This window comes from Ochotona princeps, chromosome 15 (assembly GCF_030435755.1).
Source record: "Ochotona princeps isolate mOchPri1 chromosome 15, mOchPri1.hap1, whole genome shotgun sequence".
NCBI lineage: Eukaryota > Metazoa > Chordata > Mammalia > Lagomorpha > Ochotonidae > Ochotona > Ochotona princeps.
The window spans coordinates 16,110,447-16,128,436 of NC_080846.1; the positions used below are offsets into that span (position 1 = coordinate 16,110,447).

The 17,990-nt window shown below is 50.7% G+C and overlaps 1 protein-coding gene across 5 annotated transcripts in view; it reads left to right on the forward strand.

The window, feature by feature from the left end:
- The window catches only part of DGKA (diacylglycerol kinase alpha), a 23,283-nt gene extending 5,362 nt beyond the window's left edge, over window positions 1–17,921 (forward strand). For all 5 annotated transcript variants that reach the window (XM_058673829.1, XM_058673828.1, XM_058673830.1 and 2 more), the window contains exons 4-24: window positions 285–417; window positions 635–709; window positions 1,653–1,702; window positions 2,029–2,103; window positions 2,246–2,365; window positions 2,473–2,587; window positions 3,090–3,178; window positions 3,317–3,436; window positions 4,228–4,326; window positions 4,511–4,594; window positions 4,864–4,937; window positions 5,098–5,172; window positions 5,817–5,902; window positions 5,992–6,081; window positions 15,557–15,717; window positions 15,946–16,010; window positions 16,242–16,332; window positions 16,639–16,837; window positions 16,935–17,055; window positions 17,254–17,314; window positions 17,572–17,921. In XM_058673829.1, the coding sequence (XP_058529812.1) occupies window positions 285–417; window positions 635–709; window positions 1,653–1,702; window positions 2,029–2,103; window positions 2,246–2,365; window positions 2,473–2,587; window positions 3,090–3,178; window positions 3,317–3,436; window positions 4,228–4,326; window positions 4,511–4,594; window positions 4,864–4,937; window positions 5,098–5,172; window positions 5,817–5,902; window positions 5,992–6,081; window positions 15,557–15,717; window positions 15,946–16,010; window positions 16,242–16,332; window positions 16,639–16,837; window positions 16,935–17,055; window positions 17,254–17,314; window positions 17,572–17,655 (2,067 nt within the window). In that variant the 3' untranslated portion in view covers window positions 17,656–17,921. The remainder of the gene's footprint in view (window positions 1–284; window positions 418–634; window positions 710–1,652; window positions 1,703–2,028; window positions 2,104–2,245; window positions 2,366–2,472; window positions 2,588–3,089; window positions 3,179–3,316; window positions 3,437–4,227; window positions 4,327–4,510; window positions 4,595–4,863; window positions 4,938–5,097; window positions 5,173–5,816; window positions 5,903–5,991; window positions 6,082–15,556; window positions 15,718–15,945; window positions 16,011–16,241; window positions 16,333–16,638; window positions 16,838–16,934; window positions 17,056–17,253; window positions 17,315–17,571) is intronic.
- Window positions 17,922–17,990: the final 69 nt, after the last annotated feature.

Below are 17,990 nucleotides of genomic sequence, written 5' to 3' on the forward strand. Positions count from 1 at the left end.
CCTGGCCAGTTCCTCCCGCCCATGTCTTAGGATTAGGAGTCTGGACCTGCCCTTCTTCCTAGAGACTCTAGTGTCCACTGTCACAGCAGACATTGTCAGGACCGAACTAGAGAGTCAGTGAATTCAGGCCCCAACACCCTAGTTCTGCCCCAGGCACTTCTGGGCTCTGCATCCACAGCCTCTGTCTCCATCATTGCCCATCCCCCAGCCCACCCACTCCCCAGCCTTCAGTCCCCAGCCCCAACCCCGCCCAATCCCAAGGATGATGTCCACTCTTCTCCCAGGCCATTGGCTATGAAGGATTTCAACAATTCCTGAAAATCTATCTGGATGTGGATGATGTTCCCAGCCACCTAAGCCTGGCCCTGTTCCAATCATTCCAGAATGATCACTGCTCAGACAGTACTGTTTCAAAAGGTATGGTCACATGGGTAGGCCTGGCCTGGGCCCCTGGAAGAGAAATCCAACAGGTGTGAACTTGAGCATGAGAGTCCAGTCCAGTCACGTGGTGTCGGGGTGAGGGCTGGGGGGCTCAGGCAGGCCTATGAGCCAGAGGGAGAAAAGTTAAAGGGGAGAGAGGAGTTGATGTAGGGGCACCCCTGACCTCAGATCCATTGCGATTTTCCATCACCAGATGTGGTGTGTCTCAGTGATGTCTCCTGCTATTTTTCTCTTCTGGAGGGTGGCCGGCCGGAAGACAAGCTGGAGTGTGAGTTACCCTACTAGATTGGGAGAGGGGAGGAAGGGGAAAGGAAAAGAAAAGGGTTCTCCAGCCTCTCTCCCCTCATTCTTTCAGGATTCCTAAAGGCTGACAGGGCCAGACAAAGGTGGGGCCAGAGTATGGGCCCGTTTCCTCTTATCTCCCCCACCCCCAGATGACTTATCCCTAATGCCATCCACCATAGTCAATCCAGTTCCCCCGTCTTACATGAGTGTACTTCAAAAGATTCACGGAAAATGGAATCAAAAGACACAGATAGGGCTGGGATGCCAGCGCTCCCTGGCTGAGTCCTGAGGTTCACTCGGCTCCTGATGCTGGTCCCTGAGAACTGGTTTCTGGGAAGTGCAGGTGCGATGGCTAGGCCCCTGCCATTCTTGAGTTCCCAGCTGCCAACTAGACTCTGGCACAGCCCCCAGCCATTGCAGGCATTTTGGGAGAATTGGATAGGAGCTCTCTCAGTGTCTCTGTCTGGCTCAAAAAAAAAAAAAAAAAAAAAAAGGCAAAACAACAAAATGTTAACTTTGGTGCAAAGGAAATCGTTGAAATCCATGCTCATGTAGGGGCTTCAGAAAACTCATGAGACATACATATTGTGGAAAAAAAAACATGCTTGGATTTCAAACATTACTTGGCACTAAAGCTTGTTTTTGAATTTCATTTTCTCTGAGCTTTTGGAAATGCCCTGCTGTGTTCTCACATAGGGGACTTTGGGACGTACGCGGGCTATGGGAGTGTGTGTTGTCTCCCCTGGCAAAGCCACTGCATGCCCACTTGCCCTCCCTTTGGGTCTCCTTCAGTCCCATTCCCAGCTCCGTGTTTTTCACCCAAAATCTCTCCCCATCTCTGTTTCCCTTTTACAAATTCTGAGTGTCTCTCACAAAATGACCTTGCCCTCTCCTGCCCTCCCCCCCTGCAAAAAAACACCCCACAGTCACCTTCAAGCTGTACGACACGGACAGGAATGGGATCCTGGATAGCTCGGTGAGTAGGGGGACCCAGAGGATGTGGGGCAAGGGAGCGTGTGTCTGTTTGGCTGGGCCCCCCGCCTCAACCCTCCCAGGGTCCCAAGATGCAGAGGAGGCCGGGGGAAGTCATCGCGTTTTTCTTGGCTTAGGTCAGGGAGAGGGTCTAAGCCCCTGACTCAAAGAGGATGCTATGGATAGGAATGGGGGGACTGCCTCACTCACAGTGATGGGGGCGTGTCATCTGGGGGTAGAATCTGGGAACCCTGCCATCTGGCAAAGAGTTGGGATGGTGGTAGTAGTGCGAATGCGACGTGGCCATTATTCTTACTTTCCTTGTGCCAGGAAGTGGAGAAGATCATCCTGCAGATGATGCGAATGGCTGAATACCTGGACTGGGATGTGTCCGAGCTGAGGCCGGTATGGCAGTCGCTCCTTCCCAGTCTTTCCCTAGGGAGTCTGGCCCTCCCCGCCCCCAGCCCCCGTCGGGCGCTCTGGGCTGGGCGCCATGAAGAGCCAAGTGGGGTCAGGGCGGCCCCTCCAAGTCCCTGCCCACTCTCAGATCCTCCAGGAGATGATGAAGGAGATTGACTACGATGGCAGCGGCTCTGTCTCCCTGGCCGAGTGGGTCCGGGCCGGGGCCACCACTGTGCCACTGCTGGTGCTGCTGGGCCTGGAGATGGTAAGTACCAAGGAGTCTCCCCCCACCCCACCCCCCACACAGAGACATGCAGCCGCCCTGGCTGGCCCTGGCTGCCTCACTCCCTCGTGTCCGTTGTGCCCTCGCAGACGCTGAAGGATGATGGACAGCACATGTGGAGACCCAAGAGGTTCCCCCGACCCGTCTACTGCAACCTGTGCGAGTCATGCATAGGTCTAGGCAAACAGGGGCTGAGCTGTAACCGTGAGTGATGGCGTGGGAGAAGGCTGGGAGCAGGACACAAGAGGGTTTCTAAGCCCAGTCCTCAGAGCTGAGAGAAGGCTCTGTTTAACTCCTAGGCTTGCTTCTGTTCTGGGGGAAACCACCTAACTTCTGTATGCCTTCCTTTCCTCTGTGAAGAGGCAGTAGCTGTGAGCATTACCTAGTGGATGCATGAGACGTGCTTCCCATGGGGCACACATACTATGAGCTGTAATGAACATTATTATTATTGTTATAGATGTCTCTATACCTCTCTTGTACCACCCAGCCTAGCTGACACATGAATGGTCCTGTTTTTAAAGGAAAGATGAGACAGAGGCACAGGAATTGCAGATCACACACCCCCTTCATTCTCTGCCACACCCTCAGAGCAAAGAGTTACAAGTTCAGGATCTTGTCTCACCTTCCCTCTCCCTTGCCACCAAATGAAGACAGAGGGAGAGGGGCCTCCGCTGGGCCTCTGACCTGCTCCCCTCTCCCACAGTCTGCAAGTACACTGTCCACGACCACTGTACAATGAAGGCCCTGCCCTGTGAAGTCAGCACCTACGCCAAGTCCCGGAAGGACATTGGGGTGAGTGACACCCTGCCCACCCAGGTTGCCATCACTGCCCTTTTCGCCCTGACCCCTTGTTACCTTCAGCTCCTCTCTCTTCTCCAACCCCTGCTCAGACCCTCCCCTGACAAAAACCTGTTTTTCCGCCCCCGCAAGGTTCAATCACACGTGTGGGTGCGAGGAGGCTGTGAGTCTGGGCGCTGTGACCGCTGTCAGAAAAAAATCCGCATCTACCACAGTCTGACCGGACTGCATTGTGTGTGGTGCCACCTAGAGGTCAGTCGGGGAGTTGTCCGTGCAGGTTTGGCCTAGCGCCTCTTCCCACAGTTCTCTCACACCTACAGTCTTTTTCTTTCATCTCCTTTATTTGAAAGGTAGAGTTCCAGAGAGAGAAGGAGAGACAAAGGGGCCAGTGCTGTGGCATAGTGGATACAGCTTCTGGCTGCAGCCTTGGCATCTCACAGGGGTGCCTCTGAGTCCAAGCTGTTCCACTTCCAGAGCAGCTCCCTCCTAATGCACTTGGTAAATGAATGGAGAATGCCTCAAGTCCTGGGACGCCTGCACCCACGTGGGAGACGCAGAAGAAGCTGCTGGCTTTGGACCAGTCCAGCTCCTGCCAGCTCCTTGCAGCCATTTGGGGAGTGAACCAGTGGATGGAAGATTTTTCTCTGTCTCTGTTTCTCTTCCTAACTCTACCTTTCAGTTGAAATGAAAGAAAAAAAGAGAGAGAGATAGCTTCCATGTGTTGGAAGCTAGTACTGGACCAGACTGACGCTGGGAGTTAGGAGCCCCCTAATTCTCCCACATGTGTGTAGAGGCTAAGCAGTTGGGCCATCCTCTGCTGCTCTCCTCGGCCCATTAGTAGGGAGCTGGATCAGAAGTGGAACAGCCAGAATTCAAACTCCCACCCATTTGAGGTACCAGTACCCACTGTAGCACCATGCCAGCCTTTCTCATCTTTTTAGGGTTCCAGGGGCCCTACTCCTGAAGGTTCTCTTTCCAGCCCACCCTTCTAAGTTGAAAGGTTGCAGGGTTCCCCAATCTCTCTGATGCCCCATGTTTTTCAGATCCATGATGACTGCCTACAAGCCATGGGCCAGGAATGTGACTGTGGGGTGCTCAGAGACCACATCCTCCCCCCATCTTCCATCTATCCCAGCGTGCTGGTGAGTACCTCAGGCAGCAGCTAGGAGGGGCCGGGAGCACCACCTGTCACACATGCATGCACACGCACGCACACACACACACATGCACAGCACCATTTTGAACACAGAGCTCGGAGACACACACCTGTGGCAGGATGCAGGCACAATCCAACTCTCTCCCTCTTGGCTTTCCTTCCCAACCCAGGTCTCTGGACAGGATCGGAGACAAAGCAAAGCCAGCCAAAAGACCTTGGATGATTTAAATATGAGCACCTTTGAGGCTTTGCGGGTACAGGGCTGAGAACTTGGGCTTCCCACTTGGGGGACAGGGGTACATTTTGCACCTTTAGAGGGGCAGGGCCTGAAGTGGGAAAACCCAAGGGAGGGGTATCAGCCTTCTAGAAGCTCTAGTGGGATGACAGCAGGGGGGACGGCAGGGAGAGAGAGGAAGTATCTGGTGTGTGTGGATGGGGGATGCCCTTTGCCCCTGTCTCCAGGGCCCAGCTGCCCTGTGACAAAACCTGTTCTCTTTACCCTTACTCCTTTCCCCCAATACAGATTGATCCTGTGTCTAATACTCACCCACTTCTAGTCTTTGTCAATCCTAAGAGTGGCGGGAAGCAGGGACAGAGGTGAGGACGGACAGGCCGGGTCTGCTGAGACGGAGTGGGAGGGCGCGTAAGGGCATGGAAAGGGTATGCCTTGAGGGGACCATCCATAGGGGAAGCTGGGGGTAGTACCCCTGAAATTCCCCCTCACCAACCACAAGTTCTCCTTCTCCCGCTCACACAGGGTGTTTTGGAAGTTCCAGTATATACTGAACCCTCGGCAAGTATTCAACCTGCTCAAGGATGATCCTGAGGCTGGGTGAGGAGCAGAGACAGGCTGTGGATTTTCTTTTTTAAAAGACTCTTATTTATTGGAGAGAAAAAGAAAGCAGGAGAGAGAACTGCCGTCTGTTGGTTCATTCCCCCAAGTGTCCACAGTAGCTGGGCCAGGCTGAAACCAGGAGCCTGGAACTCAGTGTGGAATCTCCCACATGGGTGGCAAGAACCCAAACCCTCAGGCCATCTTCTGCTTCCCCCTAGGAGCCTTAGGGTGGGCGTGATTAGAAGCAGAGGCACTGGGACTCTGCTATGGGTATCCTACATAGCAGCTTAATTCACCACCACCCTCCAGTCCAGTGTTCCTGGGAGGCTGTGTAACTGTGTGTTACAGGGAAAGGGCAGGACAGAGTGCATGCTGGGACAGGAGTGAACATGAGAGTCCAGGATTCAGGACGCCTCTTTCCCTATGGGCCCATGAGCACTCAGGCCTGTCTCCATCCTACTTTCAGTGGATAGCACTGGAATTTCCCCGGCCATGGCAGAGGGGCCCCAGCATTCCCATGAGCCTTTTCTCTGGCCTTCCTTAGTAACTCAAGGCTCGTAATGAAAGAAGACGAGAGTGCTGAGAAACTCTCCCCCTCCAACTGTCACCTCTCTTCATCTTCTCCCTGTTTTGTGTCTCAGACTTAGGTTCTTCAGAGATGTCCCTGATTTCCGGATCCTGGTGTGCGGGGGGGACGGCACCGTGGGTTGGATTCTCGACACCATCGGTCAGTGCATAAGGGAGGCTCTGGGTAGGGGATTGGAACCTTCCAGAAGAACTCACACCCTGCCTCCATCTCTTGGCCTGCCTCCTCAGACAAAGCCAACTTGCCTGTTGTGCCTCCGGTCGCTGTGCTACCCCTGGGCACTGGAAATGATCTGGCTCGTTGTTTAAGATGGGGAGGAGGTAAGGGGCAAGGGAAGGGGTCTTGCCAGTGGCTGGGCTGGGGGAATTGAGTAGGAAGGGAGAGGCACCCAGGGGAGAGTCTAGAGAGAAAGGGTTGGGGAAGGAAGAGAAGCGCAGATGTTTGAAAGAAAGAGGCAGGGCCTGAAATTAGACCCTGGAAGGGCCAAGGATGACATTCCCCTCTAAACCTGAAAATGTTTTGGTAGGATCAGGAAGATTGGAGAAGAGCTAAGCCGGGGCTGAGTGAAGGAACTAGCAGGAAGCTGTGGCCACAAGTCACTCAGTACCCAGACAGTTCACCAGGGGTTGCGCATGCATTGGCTGTCATTTTTTCTGAATATATGGCCCAGTCTGTTGGCTGCTCTCTGAGAGTTTCAGGGCTGGTCTGGGTAGATAAAAGAGCTCAGGGCAGGGCGGGCTGTGATTGAAGTGCCCTGGAGTCTGGGATTTCAGAATTCAGCTCTGAGATCTCCCTGGAGATTAGGGCACTCAAGTCATACATGGAGGGCGGCAGGCATTCTCAGTGGAGGAACAGGGTAAGGATAGGCGTCCCCAGGCAACACAGTGCTATAGGGAAACTGGGAGAACTTTCTGGTGATGGGAATTGGCTTGCAGGGTGTGAGGCAGAAAAGAGGGAGGGTCGGGCCAAGAGGAGAAGGGTCTAGGGTGTAGAGGGCTGTGGATGCTGTGCTAAGCCCTTTCGCCTTTCCCTGCCACAGACCACAAGCTAAACAGTCTGTGGAAGTGATTTTAAGATTTATTTTATTTCTTTGAAAGGCAGAGTTGGCAAGGGGAGGGTGGTGGAAAGAGGGAAAAAGAGATCTTCGTCTGCTGATTCACTCCCCAAATGGCTGCAACAGCCTGGGAGGGTCCGGGCCAAAGCCAGGAGGCAGGAACGAAGCAGCCCAGCCAGGACTGAAACCTGCACCCAAGCAGAATGCCAGCATTATGGTGGCGCCTTAACCAGCTGTGCCCCAATGCCGTTCCCACGGACATGATTTTATCTATTTTGTATTGTTTGCCTGCGGTGTTTTCAGTTTCTTTTGAGTTTGATTCGCCAATCCAGCACACCTGGCAGCACTGGAATTAATGAGATGGAAGCCCTGGCACTTGGCAGTTGACCAATAAGTTGAGGTGGGAGCGCCAGAGATAAGTCTACTATATTTGCTGCTTCTTGGGATGCTAAATTGTTTTTTTAAGATTTTTAAATTTTTTTTCTTTAAAAATTTATTTTACTTGTTTATTTTATTGGAAAGGTAGATATACAAGAAGAGACAGAGAGAAAGATCTTCTGTGCACTTGTTCACTCCCCAAGTGGCTGCAACAGCAGAGCAGGAGCTGATCTGAAGCCAGGAGCATCTTCTGGGTCTGCCATGTAGGTGCAGGATCCCAAGGTTTTGGGTCATCCTCTATTACCTTCCCAGACCACAAACAGGGACTTGGATGGGAAGTAGAGCAGCTGGGATAGGAACACACGTTCATATGGGATCCTGGTGCATGCAAGGCAAGGATTTAGCCACTAGGCTATGTTGTTGGGTCCAAGATTTACTTATTTTTATTTGAAAGATTTACAAGAGAGAAAGAGAAACAGAAAAGGAAAGATCTTCCATGTGCTGATTCACTCCCCAAATGACCACAATGGCCAGAGCTGAGCTAATCCACAGCTAGGAGCCAGGAACTTCTTCTGGATCTCCCACATGGGTGCAGAGAACCAAAGACTTGGACCATCCTCTGTGCTTTTTCAGGCCACGTGCTGAATGGGAAATGAAGCAACCAGGACATTGAACCAGCAGCCATATGGGATGTTGGTACTTAAAGGTGAAGGATTAGCCTCCTGCACCAAGCGCTGACTCAAGACACTGATTTTTTTTTTAAAGATTTATTTTTTTATTACAAAGTCAGATATACAGAGAGGAAGAAAGACAGAGAGGAAGATCTTCCGTCCGATGATTCACTCCCCAAGTGAGCTGCAACAGGCCGATGCACGCCGATCCAAAACCAGGAGCCAGGAACCTCTTCCAGGTCTTCCAGGTCTCCCACGCGGGTGCAGTGTCCCAGTGCATTGGGCCGTCCTCAACTGCTTTCCCAGGCCACAAGCAGGGAGCTGGATGGGAAGTGGAGCTGCCGGGATTAGAACCGGCACCCATGTGGGATCCCGGGGCTTTCAAGGCGAGGACTTTAGCTGCTAGGTCACACCGCCAGGCCCGAGACACTGATTTTTCAAAAGATTTTATTTTAGGCTGGCATGGGAGACTAGGAAGAGGCTCCTGGTTCCTGGTTTCAGATGGGCTCAGCTCTAGCTGTTGTGTTGGGGAGTGAAACAGTGAATGGGAGATCTTTATCTCTGTATCTCCTTTTCTGTATGAACCTGCCTTTCCAATAAAAAGAAATAAGACTAAAAAACAGCCTAGATCCACATTGGAGTTCAACACTTGGTGCCAGCACCTGATTCCAGCTCCCTGCTAATATAGGCTCTGGGAGGTCGTGGTGACAGCTACAATAACTGCATCTTTGCCAGCAAGGTGGGAGATGTGGATTGAGGTCCGGACTCCCTGCTTTGGCCAGCCCAGCTTAAGCTGTGAGCATCTTAGGAGGGAACCAGCAAATGGCAGAGAGCCCTATAGGTCTTGTTAACTCTGCTTTTCTGCCTTGGAAAATTAGTTTTCTGAAAGCTTTTTTTTTTTTTAAGGTTTTGTTTACTTATTTGAAAGGCAGAATTACAGGAAGAGAGGGAGAAAAAGAGTGTGAGAGAAAGGTTTTCCATCCATTGGTTCACTCTCAAATGGCTGCAGTGGCCAGGACTGGACCTGGAAGAAGCCAAACACAGGAACTCCATCTGGGTCTTCCATATGGGTGGTGCAAGCGCTTAGGCCATCTTCTACTGCTTTCCCAAGATCATTAGCAAGAAACTAGATTAAAAATGGAGGGCCCAAAAAACAAAAACAAAAATTCAAATAAAAAAATGGAGGGCCTGGCGTGATAGCCTAGCAGCTGAAGTCCTCACCTTGAACGCGCCAGGATTCCATATGGACACCGATTCTAATCCTGGCAGTCCCACTTCCCATCCATTTCCCTGCTTGTGACCTGGGAAAGCAGTCAAGGACGGCCCAAAGCCTTGGGACCCTGCACCCACGTGGGAGATGTGGAAGAGGCACCTGGCTTTACATTGGCTCAGCTCCAGAGATTGTGGCTGCTTTCGGAGTGAACCAGCAGATGGAAGATCTTCTTCTGTGTCTCTCCTCCTCTCTGTATATATTTGCCTTTCCAATAAAAATAAATAATCCTTTTTTAAAAAAATGGAGCAACTGGAATATGAACCAGTGCCCTTATGGGATGCTGGCTTAATCTACTGCATCACGACACCAGCCCCTGGAATGAATTTTTTTTTTGAAAAAAGTTGAACAATACAGAAGGAAAGCTGCTTTAAAGTCGATTGATTCAGGTTTAAACATGTTGAGATGCCAGAAAAGCCACTGGGTGGACATGTTGTGGATGTTGCAGATAGGCATCAGGAATTTAGAAGAAAAATCCAGGCTAGAAGGACTCATCAGAGAATCATCTGCCCAGTGGGAGGGTCCAGAGAGACCCTGGGAGCAGCAGAGGTGAGGCGGTAGGAAGAAGGAGGGCACCTGCTGTCACCACAGACAGCACAAATTTGTCGTCCTTGGGTTCTGGAGGGCAGACATCTCAAATGGGTCTTGCTGGGCCAAAGTCGAAGTGTTGTCAACATATGTCGTCTTCCTCAGCTCTAAGGCTTGGACTTGGCTTTCCCTCTTTCCGTTCCGCGGCCGGCCGCTGCTCTTCCAGCTGGCAAGGTTAGATCCTCCGCTTCCCTTGTCTTGTGGCCAGCCAGGGCTCTTCCTCCTGCCTCCCTCTCCTGCCTTTGCAATTGGGGTGGGATCCCAAGGTGCCCATCCAAGCTGCCAGGATCACCTCCAACATCAAGGTCTCTGATTGTGTCATGTCTGCTGAGACTCTTCTGTCAGGCAAGGTGTGACATACTTGCAGGTGCTTGAGTTTGGGGTGTGGCTAATTTGAGGGCAAGAGGGGAGGTCATCTGGTCCACTACAGGAACTGAGAAAGAGCAGTCAGCCAGGGTCCTGTGGCGCCAAGAGCGGGGGAATGCAGGGACTGACAGAGGAGTTGCAGGAGCTGGAACTAGAAGGGAAAACAAACTCTTGGCATTGGCAGGAAGTGCTGGCAAGCCTGGCCGACAGTTAAAGCAGGGTAGGATGGGAGAAAGGCAAATGACAGTGGGCTGAGCTATCAATGGAATGTGGGGAAGTGAAGGCTTGTTTTCTTAACCTTTTTCTCTCCCGACTATAAAAATAATACGTGCCTGACATAAAAAAAATTCAAATACTTCTGATCTATAAGCCAAGAGAGTAAAAGTTCCCCATAATCTCTCCTGTGAAGTTTAAGGCTTTTTCCTCTGTGTTTCTTCTTTTGGATTTCAATGTTTCTTTGCACCAAAACAAATGCCTTTTAATCCCATTTAATTATGATTTACAAATTTTTTTTAAAGATTTATTCATTTTATTACAGCCAGATATACAGAGAGGAGGAGAGACAGAGAGGAAGATCTTCCGTCCGATGATTCACTCCCCAAGTGAGCCGCAACGGGGTGATGCACGCCGATCCGATGCCAGGAACCAGGAACCTCTTCCGGGTCTCCCACGTGGGTGCAGTGTCCCAATGCATTGGGCCGTCCTCAACTGGTTTCCCAGGCCACAAGCAGGGAGCTGGATGGGAAGTGGAGCTGCCGGGATTAGAACCGGCGCCCATATGGGATCCCGGGGCTTTCAAGGCGAGGACTTTAGCCGCTAGACCACGCCGCCGGGCCCGATTTACAAATTTTTTATTAACTTTTTAAGAATTTGTGTTTGAAAGAGAGTTAGACAAGGTCTCCTGGCCATTCATTCACACCCTAAATGTGAGCTGGACCAGAATGAAATCAGCATCTGGAAAATCAGGATGGGTCTCCTGTATGGATGGCAGATGCCCCAGTACTTTTTGTTTTGTTTTGTTTTTAAGACTTATAGGGCTAAGGACCAGTGGCTGATGGTCTGTGCAATAGCTAAACTGGCTAATCCTCCACCTGCAAGTATTGTGATTTATATAGGCATTGGTTTGTTTCCCAGATGCTCTATTTCCCATCCAGCTCCCTGTTTGTGGCCTGGGAAAGCAACAGAGGACGGCCCAAAGCCTTGGGACCCTGAACCAGTGTGGGAGATCAGGAAGAAGCTCCTGGCTTTGTATCAGCTCAGCTCTGGCCGTTGCAGCCACTTGAGGAGTGAAACTGTGGATTGAAGATCTTTTTATCTGTTTCTCCTTCTCTGTAAATCTGCCTTTGCAATAAAATCTTTTTAAATTCTTTTTAAAAACATATCTAATTAGTTTATTCATTTGAGGAAATGAATACATTAAGAAGAAGAAATGGAAAGAAAGCTTTCTTGCTGTTTTTCTTTTTTTTTAATGGTCAATAGCTGAAGTTTATTAGTGGCGCCAGCTTTTTTTTTCTTTTTTTTAAAGATTTATTTTATTTTTATTACAAAGTCAGATATACAGAGAGGAGAGACAGAGAGGAGGATCTTCTGTCCGATGATTCACTCCCTAAGTGAATGCAATGGCCAGAGCTGCACCGATCCAAAAGCAGGAGCCAGGATCTTCTTCCAGGTCTCCCACGTGGGCAGGGTCCCAAGGCTTTGGACCGTCCTCAACTGCTTTCCTAGGCCACAAGCAGGGAGCTGTATGGGAAGTGGAGCTGCCGGGATTAGAACTGGCTCCCATATGGGATCCCGGGGCTTTCAAGGCAAGGACTTTAGTCGCTAGGCCATGCCGCTGGGCCCCAAGCTTTTCTACAATGAGGGTTACATAGGATAAGGGAGAAGGCTTTGAAGAATTTACATAGTTCCCATAAGCCTGTCTGTGGAACCCATCAATTGTTTCCACGCCCTTGCCTGAAAGTATTTCTCTTTGTATATCCAATCAGTTGTCCTAGAGATCCTTTTTCTCTGTTTTGTAAACTGGGGGGAACATACTCTTAGAAGGGCAAGAAATGGGGAGAAACCAGACTTTATGTTTTTTTTATTAAAGATTTATTTATTTTTATTACCAAGTCAGATATACAGAGAGGAGGAGAGACAGAGAGGAAGATCTTCCATCCGATGTTTCACTCCCCAAGTGAGCCGCAACGGCCGGTGCTGCGCCGATCTGAAGCCGGTAACCTTGAACCTCTTCCAGGTCTCCCATTTGGGTGCAGGGTCCCAAATCTTTGGGCCATCCTCGACTGCTTTCCCAGGCCACAAGCAGGGAGCTGAATGGGAAGTGGAGCTGCCGGGATTAGAACCGGCACCCATATGGGATCCTGGCGTGTTCAAGGCGAGGACCTTAGCCGCTAGGCCACCGAGCCAGGCCCGGAAAGACTTTATGTTTTACAAAGGCAACTTTACCAGGGACCCAAGACCCTAACTGCCTATTATCCTGTCCGACTCCTCACATTCCTTCCCCCAGAAAGGACCCTGTCTACTGCCAAGGACGGGGGCAATGACTGCTGTAACTGCTTCATGCTGAGAAGGGTGTAGAGGGGCAACAGTAGCAGGGTGTTCTTCAAGAGGGTAGATCTAGGGGTTCCTAGTAGAAGATAAATGTTATTAGGTATCCAAAGTACTGCTTGGAGCTTCAAGACTTCTTTTTGTTGAAGTCAATTGTTGAATCCCTAAGGGTCTCAGGAAGACTTTCAGCCTGTCGTGAAGCAAAAGGAGTGTTCGGTTCTTCCATTCTTTGAGGAGGTTCTGTGTGGTATTCCATTTTCTCCAAGGGCAGGGTAGTATTCAAGGTAGCTGTTGTACTTTCCAGGATGAATGAGCCATAGGGGAATCCTATAGTTTTTCATAGGATCCATCAGAAAATTCTAAGGAACATAACCTCTTCCCGGGGTGGAGGAGGGGCTCCATCGCCTTTTTTGTCTGCTTCCAAGTCCCTGTTTAGGTGCCACTTGTTTGCTGTCTGGCATTGATGGGCTTGAGGCATGAAGCCAATAATCACACATGTGGACTACTGACTACTGGTGGTCAATAGCGGAAAGAGTTTTCTTTTTTTTCTTTTTTTTTTTTAAGATTTATTTTTATTACAAAGTCAGATATACAGAGGAGGAGAGACAGAGAGGAAGATCTTCCGTCCGATGATTCACTCCCTAAGTGAGCCGCAACGGCCGATGCGCGCCGATCCGAAGCCGGGAACCAGGAACCTCTTCCGGGTCTCCCACGTGGGTGCAGTGTCCCAATGCATTGGGCCGTCCTCAACTGGTTTCCCAGGCCACAAGCAGGGAGCTGGATGGGAAGTGGAGCTGCCGGGATTAGAACCGGCGCCCATATGGGATCCTGGTGCGTTCAAGGCGAGGACTTTAGCCGCTAGGCCACGCCGCCGGGCCTGGAAAGAGTTTTCATCTACTGACTTTCCACATGCCTGCAATAGCCAGGACCCAGCCAGGCTGAAATTGAGGGCCAGAATCAATCTGAGTCACCCATGTGACTGGCGAGGATCCATTAGGAAACTGGAACTGGAAGCAATGCTGTGACTTTAACACATGAAATCCAATAGGGAATGCAATTGTCTATCTTGTATTAAACTCTGTGCTGAAACACCTGTCCTAAAAGCAGTTTTGGGAAATATTGGGAAAAGTATGTACATTTTTTAATATAAAATATGTGTTTTATTTAGCTGAGAGGCAGAATGAGAGGGAGAGATAGGGGGAGAGAGAGAGAGAGAAAGATCTTCCATCCACTGGTTCACTCCCCAAATGGCCACAGAGTCTGGGGTTGGGCCAGTGTGGAGCCAGGAGCCAGGATCCTGGAGCTCCCTCCAGGTCTACCATGTGGGTATAGGGTCCCAAAGACTTGGGCCATCAACTGCTGCTTTCTCAGGCTATTAGCAGCAAGGAACTAGATTGTAAAGGGAGCAGCTGGGCTCTAACTGGCACTCGTATGGGATGCTGGCATTATGGAAAATGTACCTAACCTGCCACAATGCCAGTCCCTATATGTGCATTTTTTATTTTTAGAGTGTATGTTTGTTTATATATTTTTTATTTATATAATCACACAGAATTTAAAAATTTAATATAATTCAGGCCTGGTATGGTAACCTAGTGGCTTAAGTCCTTACCTTGCATGCTCTGGGATCCTACATGGGTGCTGGTTTTTGTCCTGGCTGCCCTACTTCCCATCCAGCTCCCTGCTTGTGACCTGGAAAGGCAGTGGAGGAAGGCGCAAGGTCTTGGGACCCTGTCATCTGTATGGGAGACCAGAAAGAAACTCCTGGCTCCTGGCTTCGGATCAACTCAGCTCTGGCTGTTGTGGCCTTTAGGGAGTGAATCAATGGATGGAAGATCTTTCTCTCTGTATTTCCTTCTCTCTGTAAATCTAACTTTCTAATAAAAATAAATATATAGTTAAAAAATTAATGTATCCCTATCTGTACCTCTTATTGGCTCCCACTTCTGTGCTGTACTCTGGAAAGGCTTTTACCACTCAGAGACCATAAAAACATTCACTTCAATTTTTGTCTGATGCCAATCCCACTTCATATTTTTCATTTAAATTATTTGATCTATCTTGAATTCATTCTGCATCTGGCAGCATTTATAAAATATGCTACTTTTTCCTCTTTTAATTGAAAAAAATTGTGTACCATATTCCCATACACATCTGAGTTTATTTGGAGGTCCCACTTTGCTCTTGAACTTTTTAAAAAATCATTTTTAATTTGAAGGGCAGATTTTACTGAGAGAAGGAAAGACACAGAGAGATTTTCATCCATTGGTTCACTCCCTGAATTATCTCAATGTCCAAAGCTGAGCCAATCTGAAGTTAGGAGCCAGGAACACTTCCTCTTGGTCTCCGACATGGGTGCAGGGGCCTAAGGGTCTGAGCCATCCTCCACTGCTTTCCTAGGCTATCAACAGGGAACTAGATGGAAAGTGGGACAGCTGGGACATGAACCAGTACCCATACAGGATGCTGGCATTGCAAGACAGAGGATTAGCGTGTTGAGCCACCGTGTTGGTCCCTGCTCTTGAACTTTTTATTCTACTAATTGTGTCAGTGTCACACAATGTGGACATTATTGCTTTATTCTGCATCTATCTGGCAGGATGGAGTGAGACAGCAGCAGGGGTGGGGACTGCAGGGAGATTATCCCTGTTTTGTTACATTCATTGTCAGCATTTCCCCCGCCAGTGTTCTCTCCAGTGTTCCAGATGCACGTTGGAGTCATTTGGAGATGTGCATACACCATAGGAAATAGTCACCTTGCACAACAGAGTGGGACGAAGGCTCAGCAAGAGGCTGACCCTGGGAGTAGCTGTGGGAGTCGTGGTGCCTGAGCTTCCTGGCTGGCACCAGGGGAGGAGCTGAGAGAAGGAGATCTCTCTCAGTTAGGGCTCCACACTCACCTGCTGCTCTTCCTCCTCTAGGGTATGAGGGACAGAATCTGGCCAAGATCCTCAAGGACCTAGAGACAAGTAAAGTGGTTCATATAGACCGGTGGTCTATCGAGGTGATCCCCCAACAAACCGAGGAAAAGAGCGACCCGGTCCCCTTTCAGATCATCAATAACTACTTCTCCATCGGAGTGGTCAGTGGATAGGCATGTGGGGATGGGAAGGTCCGGGGTTGAACCTGAAGAGGCTGGAGGAGGACTCTGGTGCTGGGATATAGGGGAGTAGAGTACGTGGGTGTGAGGTGTAGGAGAAACTGGGAGGTGCTGCAACCATCCTGGGGGGGGCGCCGAAGAGAGTCAGCTCCATGCTGAAGCAGAGGGGTGGTGGGGGGATTCTGGTCTGACAGGCCTTGACCTCCCCAGGATGCATCCATTGCTCACCGGTTCCACGTCATGCGAGAGAAATATCCTGAGAAGTTCAATAGCAGGTGCACAAAAGGAATGGAGCAATGCGGGCCTACCCAGTGGGTGTGTGGGGTGTAGGAAGCAGATCGTGACCAAATTTGACTCACAGTGCTTCATGGGGTGATGACACTGCCAGGAGAGCCCCTTGTGGAGTTGGGGGGGTTGATACTCTTCCCCATCCCCTCCCTGGGGCCTGCCATCTCTGTGTAACGTGTCCCTTCCCTGCTGGGATTTGCAATTGGGGGCTGATTCAGAATGAAGAACAAGCTGTGGTACTTTGAGTTTGCCACGTCCGAATCCATCTTCTCAACGTGCAAAAAGCTGGAGGAATCCTTGACTGTTGAGGTATGTGTCATATCCCAGCCTGAGTTGGTCTGCAGCTTCATTGAGCCAGGTCTCCCTTCTCAGGCGTCCTCAGAAACCCCTCATGTTCTTGAACCTGTACCCCTTGGACTTCTCAGCTCTCCAACTCTGACTCCTCAAGTCCTCAGGAAACATGAGTCCCTATTTCCGCCCCCCCCCCCCCCCGAAAACCTCCAAATCCTGGCCTTCCCACTATCAGCTGGTAGAGGGAGCAGTTGCAGCCATGACTCAGCCACGAGGTGAGGATCTCTTTTCTCCCCTCCTGGGGCTCTGCCCCACTTCCCTCAGATCTGTGGAAAACCACTGGATCTGAGCAACCAGTCCCTGGAAGGCATCGCCGTGCTCAACATCCCCAGCACTCATGGCGGCTCCAACCTCTGGGGTGATACCAAGAGACCTCCTGGGGATATCTATGGGATCAACCAGGCCTTGGGCAACACAGCTAAAGTCATTACTGACCCTGATATCTTGAAAACTTGTGTGCCAGGTGAGAGGAACAACCCGGGCACTGACTGGGTGGGACTGAGGTGAAGGTGTGACCCTCTTTGGGGGCAGCCAACTTCTACTCAATTTCTCACCCCCAGACCTAAGTGACAAGCGACTGGAGGTTGTAGGGCTGGAGGGTGCCATTGAGATGGGCCAGATCTACACCAAACTCAAGAGTGCTGGACATCGGCTGGCCAAGTGCTCTGAAATCACTTTCCGGTGAGGATACCCCCGCCCTCCCCGCCCAGAGAAGGAGTGGGAGGGGGTCTGGAGAACACTGGTGTCCCAGGCACAGTGTGTGTGTGAATGGGGCAGGGGGAGAGGGTGGGGTAGAGGAAGGAAGGGCCTACTTGAGAAGCTGAGTCATGGTGAGGGTCAGGTCAGGAGATCTCCATGAACCTTCCCTGGCCCCCTCAGCACCACAAAAACCCTCCCGATGCAAATCGATGGGGAGCCATGGATGCAGACGCCCTGCACGGTGAGTCTCACCCTGCATCCACCGAAAGTGAAGCCCCAGACTCCAGGGCTCAGAAACCTCCAAGCCCCAGCTTTCTTCTGAGGCCCTGCAGTTCGCTCTGTGTACCATTCCTCCCATACCTTGAATTCTCAACCTGTCCAGCTACCTTCCCCACATCCTGTCCACACCCGCCATCTCCCCAGCCCCCCAGCCCCTTGATGCTGCAGTCCCCAGTGTGCCAGGAACTGCCTCTGATGCGTGTTCTTCTTCCCTCCCAGATCAAGATCACCCACAAGAACCAGATGCCCATGCTCATGGGCCCACCCCCCCGCTCCTCCAATTTCTTTGGCTTCTTGGGCTGAGAGGGGACACTTCCTGCCACCTCAGCTTTGAAACCAGCCTTGAACTCTCCTCCCTGTCTACAGACTGCACCCCTAAAGCTCTGTACATTGCTGCCACGCCCTCCTGCAAGCTCAGAGGGGCATTCCTTCATCCTCACAGTATTTATTATCCTCCCCCCCACTCTTGCCCACACACACACACACACACACACACACACACACACACATACACCTCACATACATTGAAAGTGCCTGAGAATAAAATGACTTTTTTTCCCCACTGGGATATTAAGTAAGTGGTACACCTGCTTCTTTGATCCCTTCCCTCCTTCAAAAGACGGATTCTCCCAAGAAGC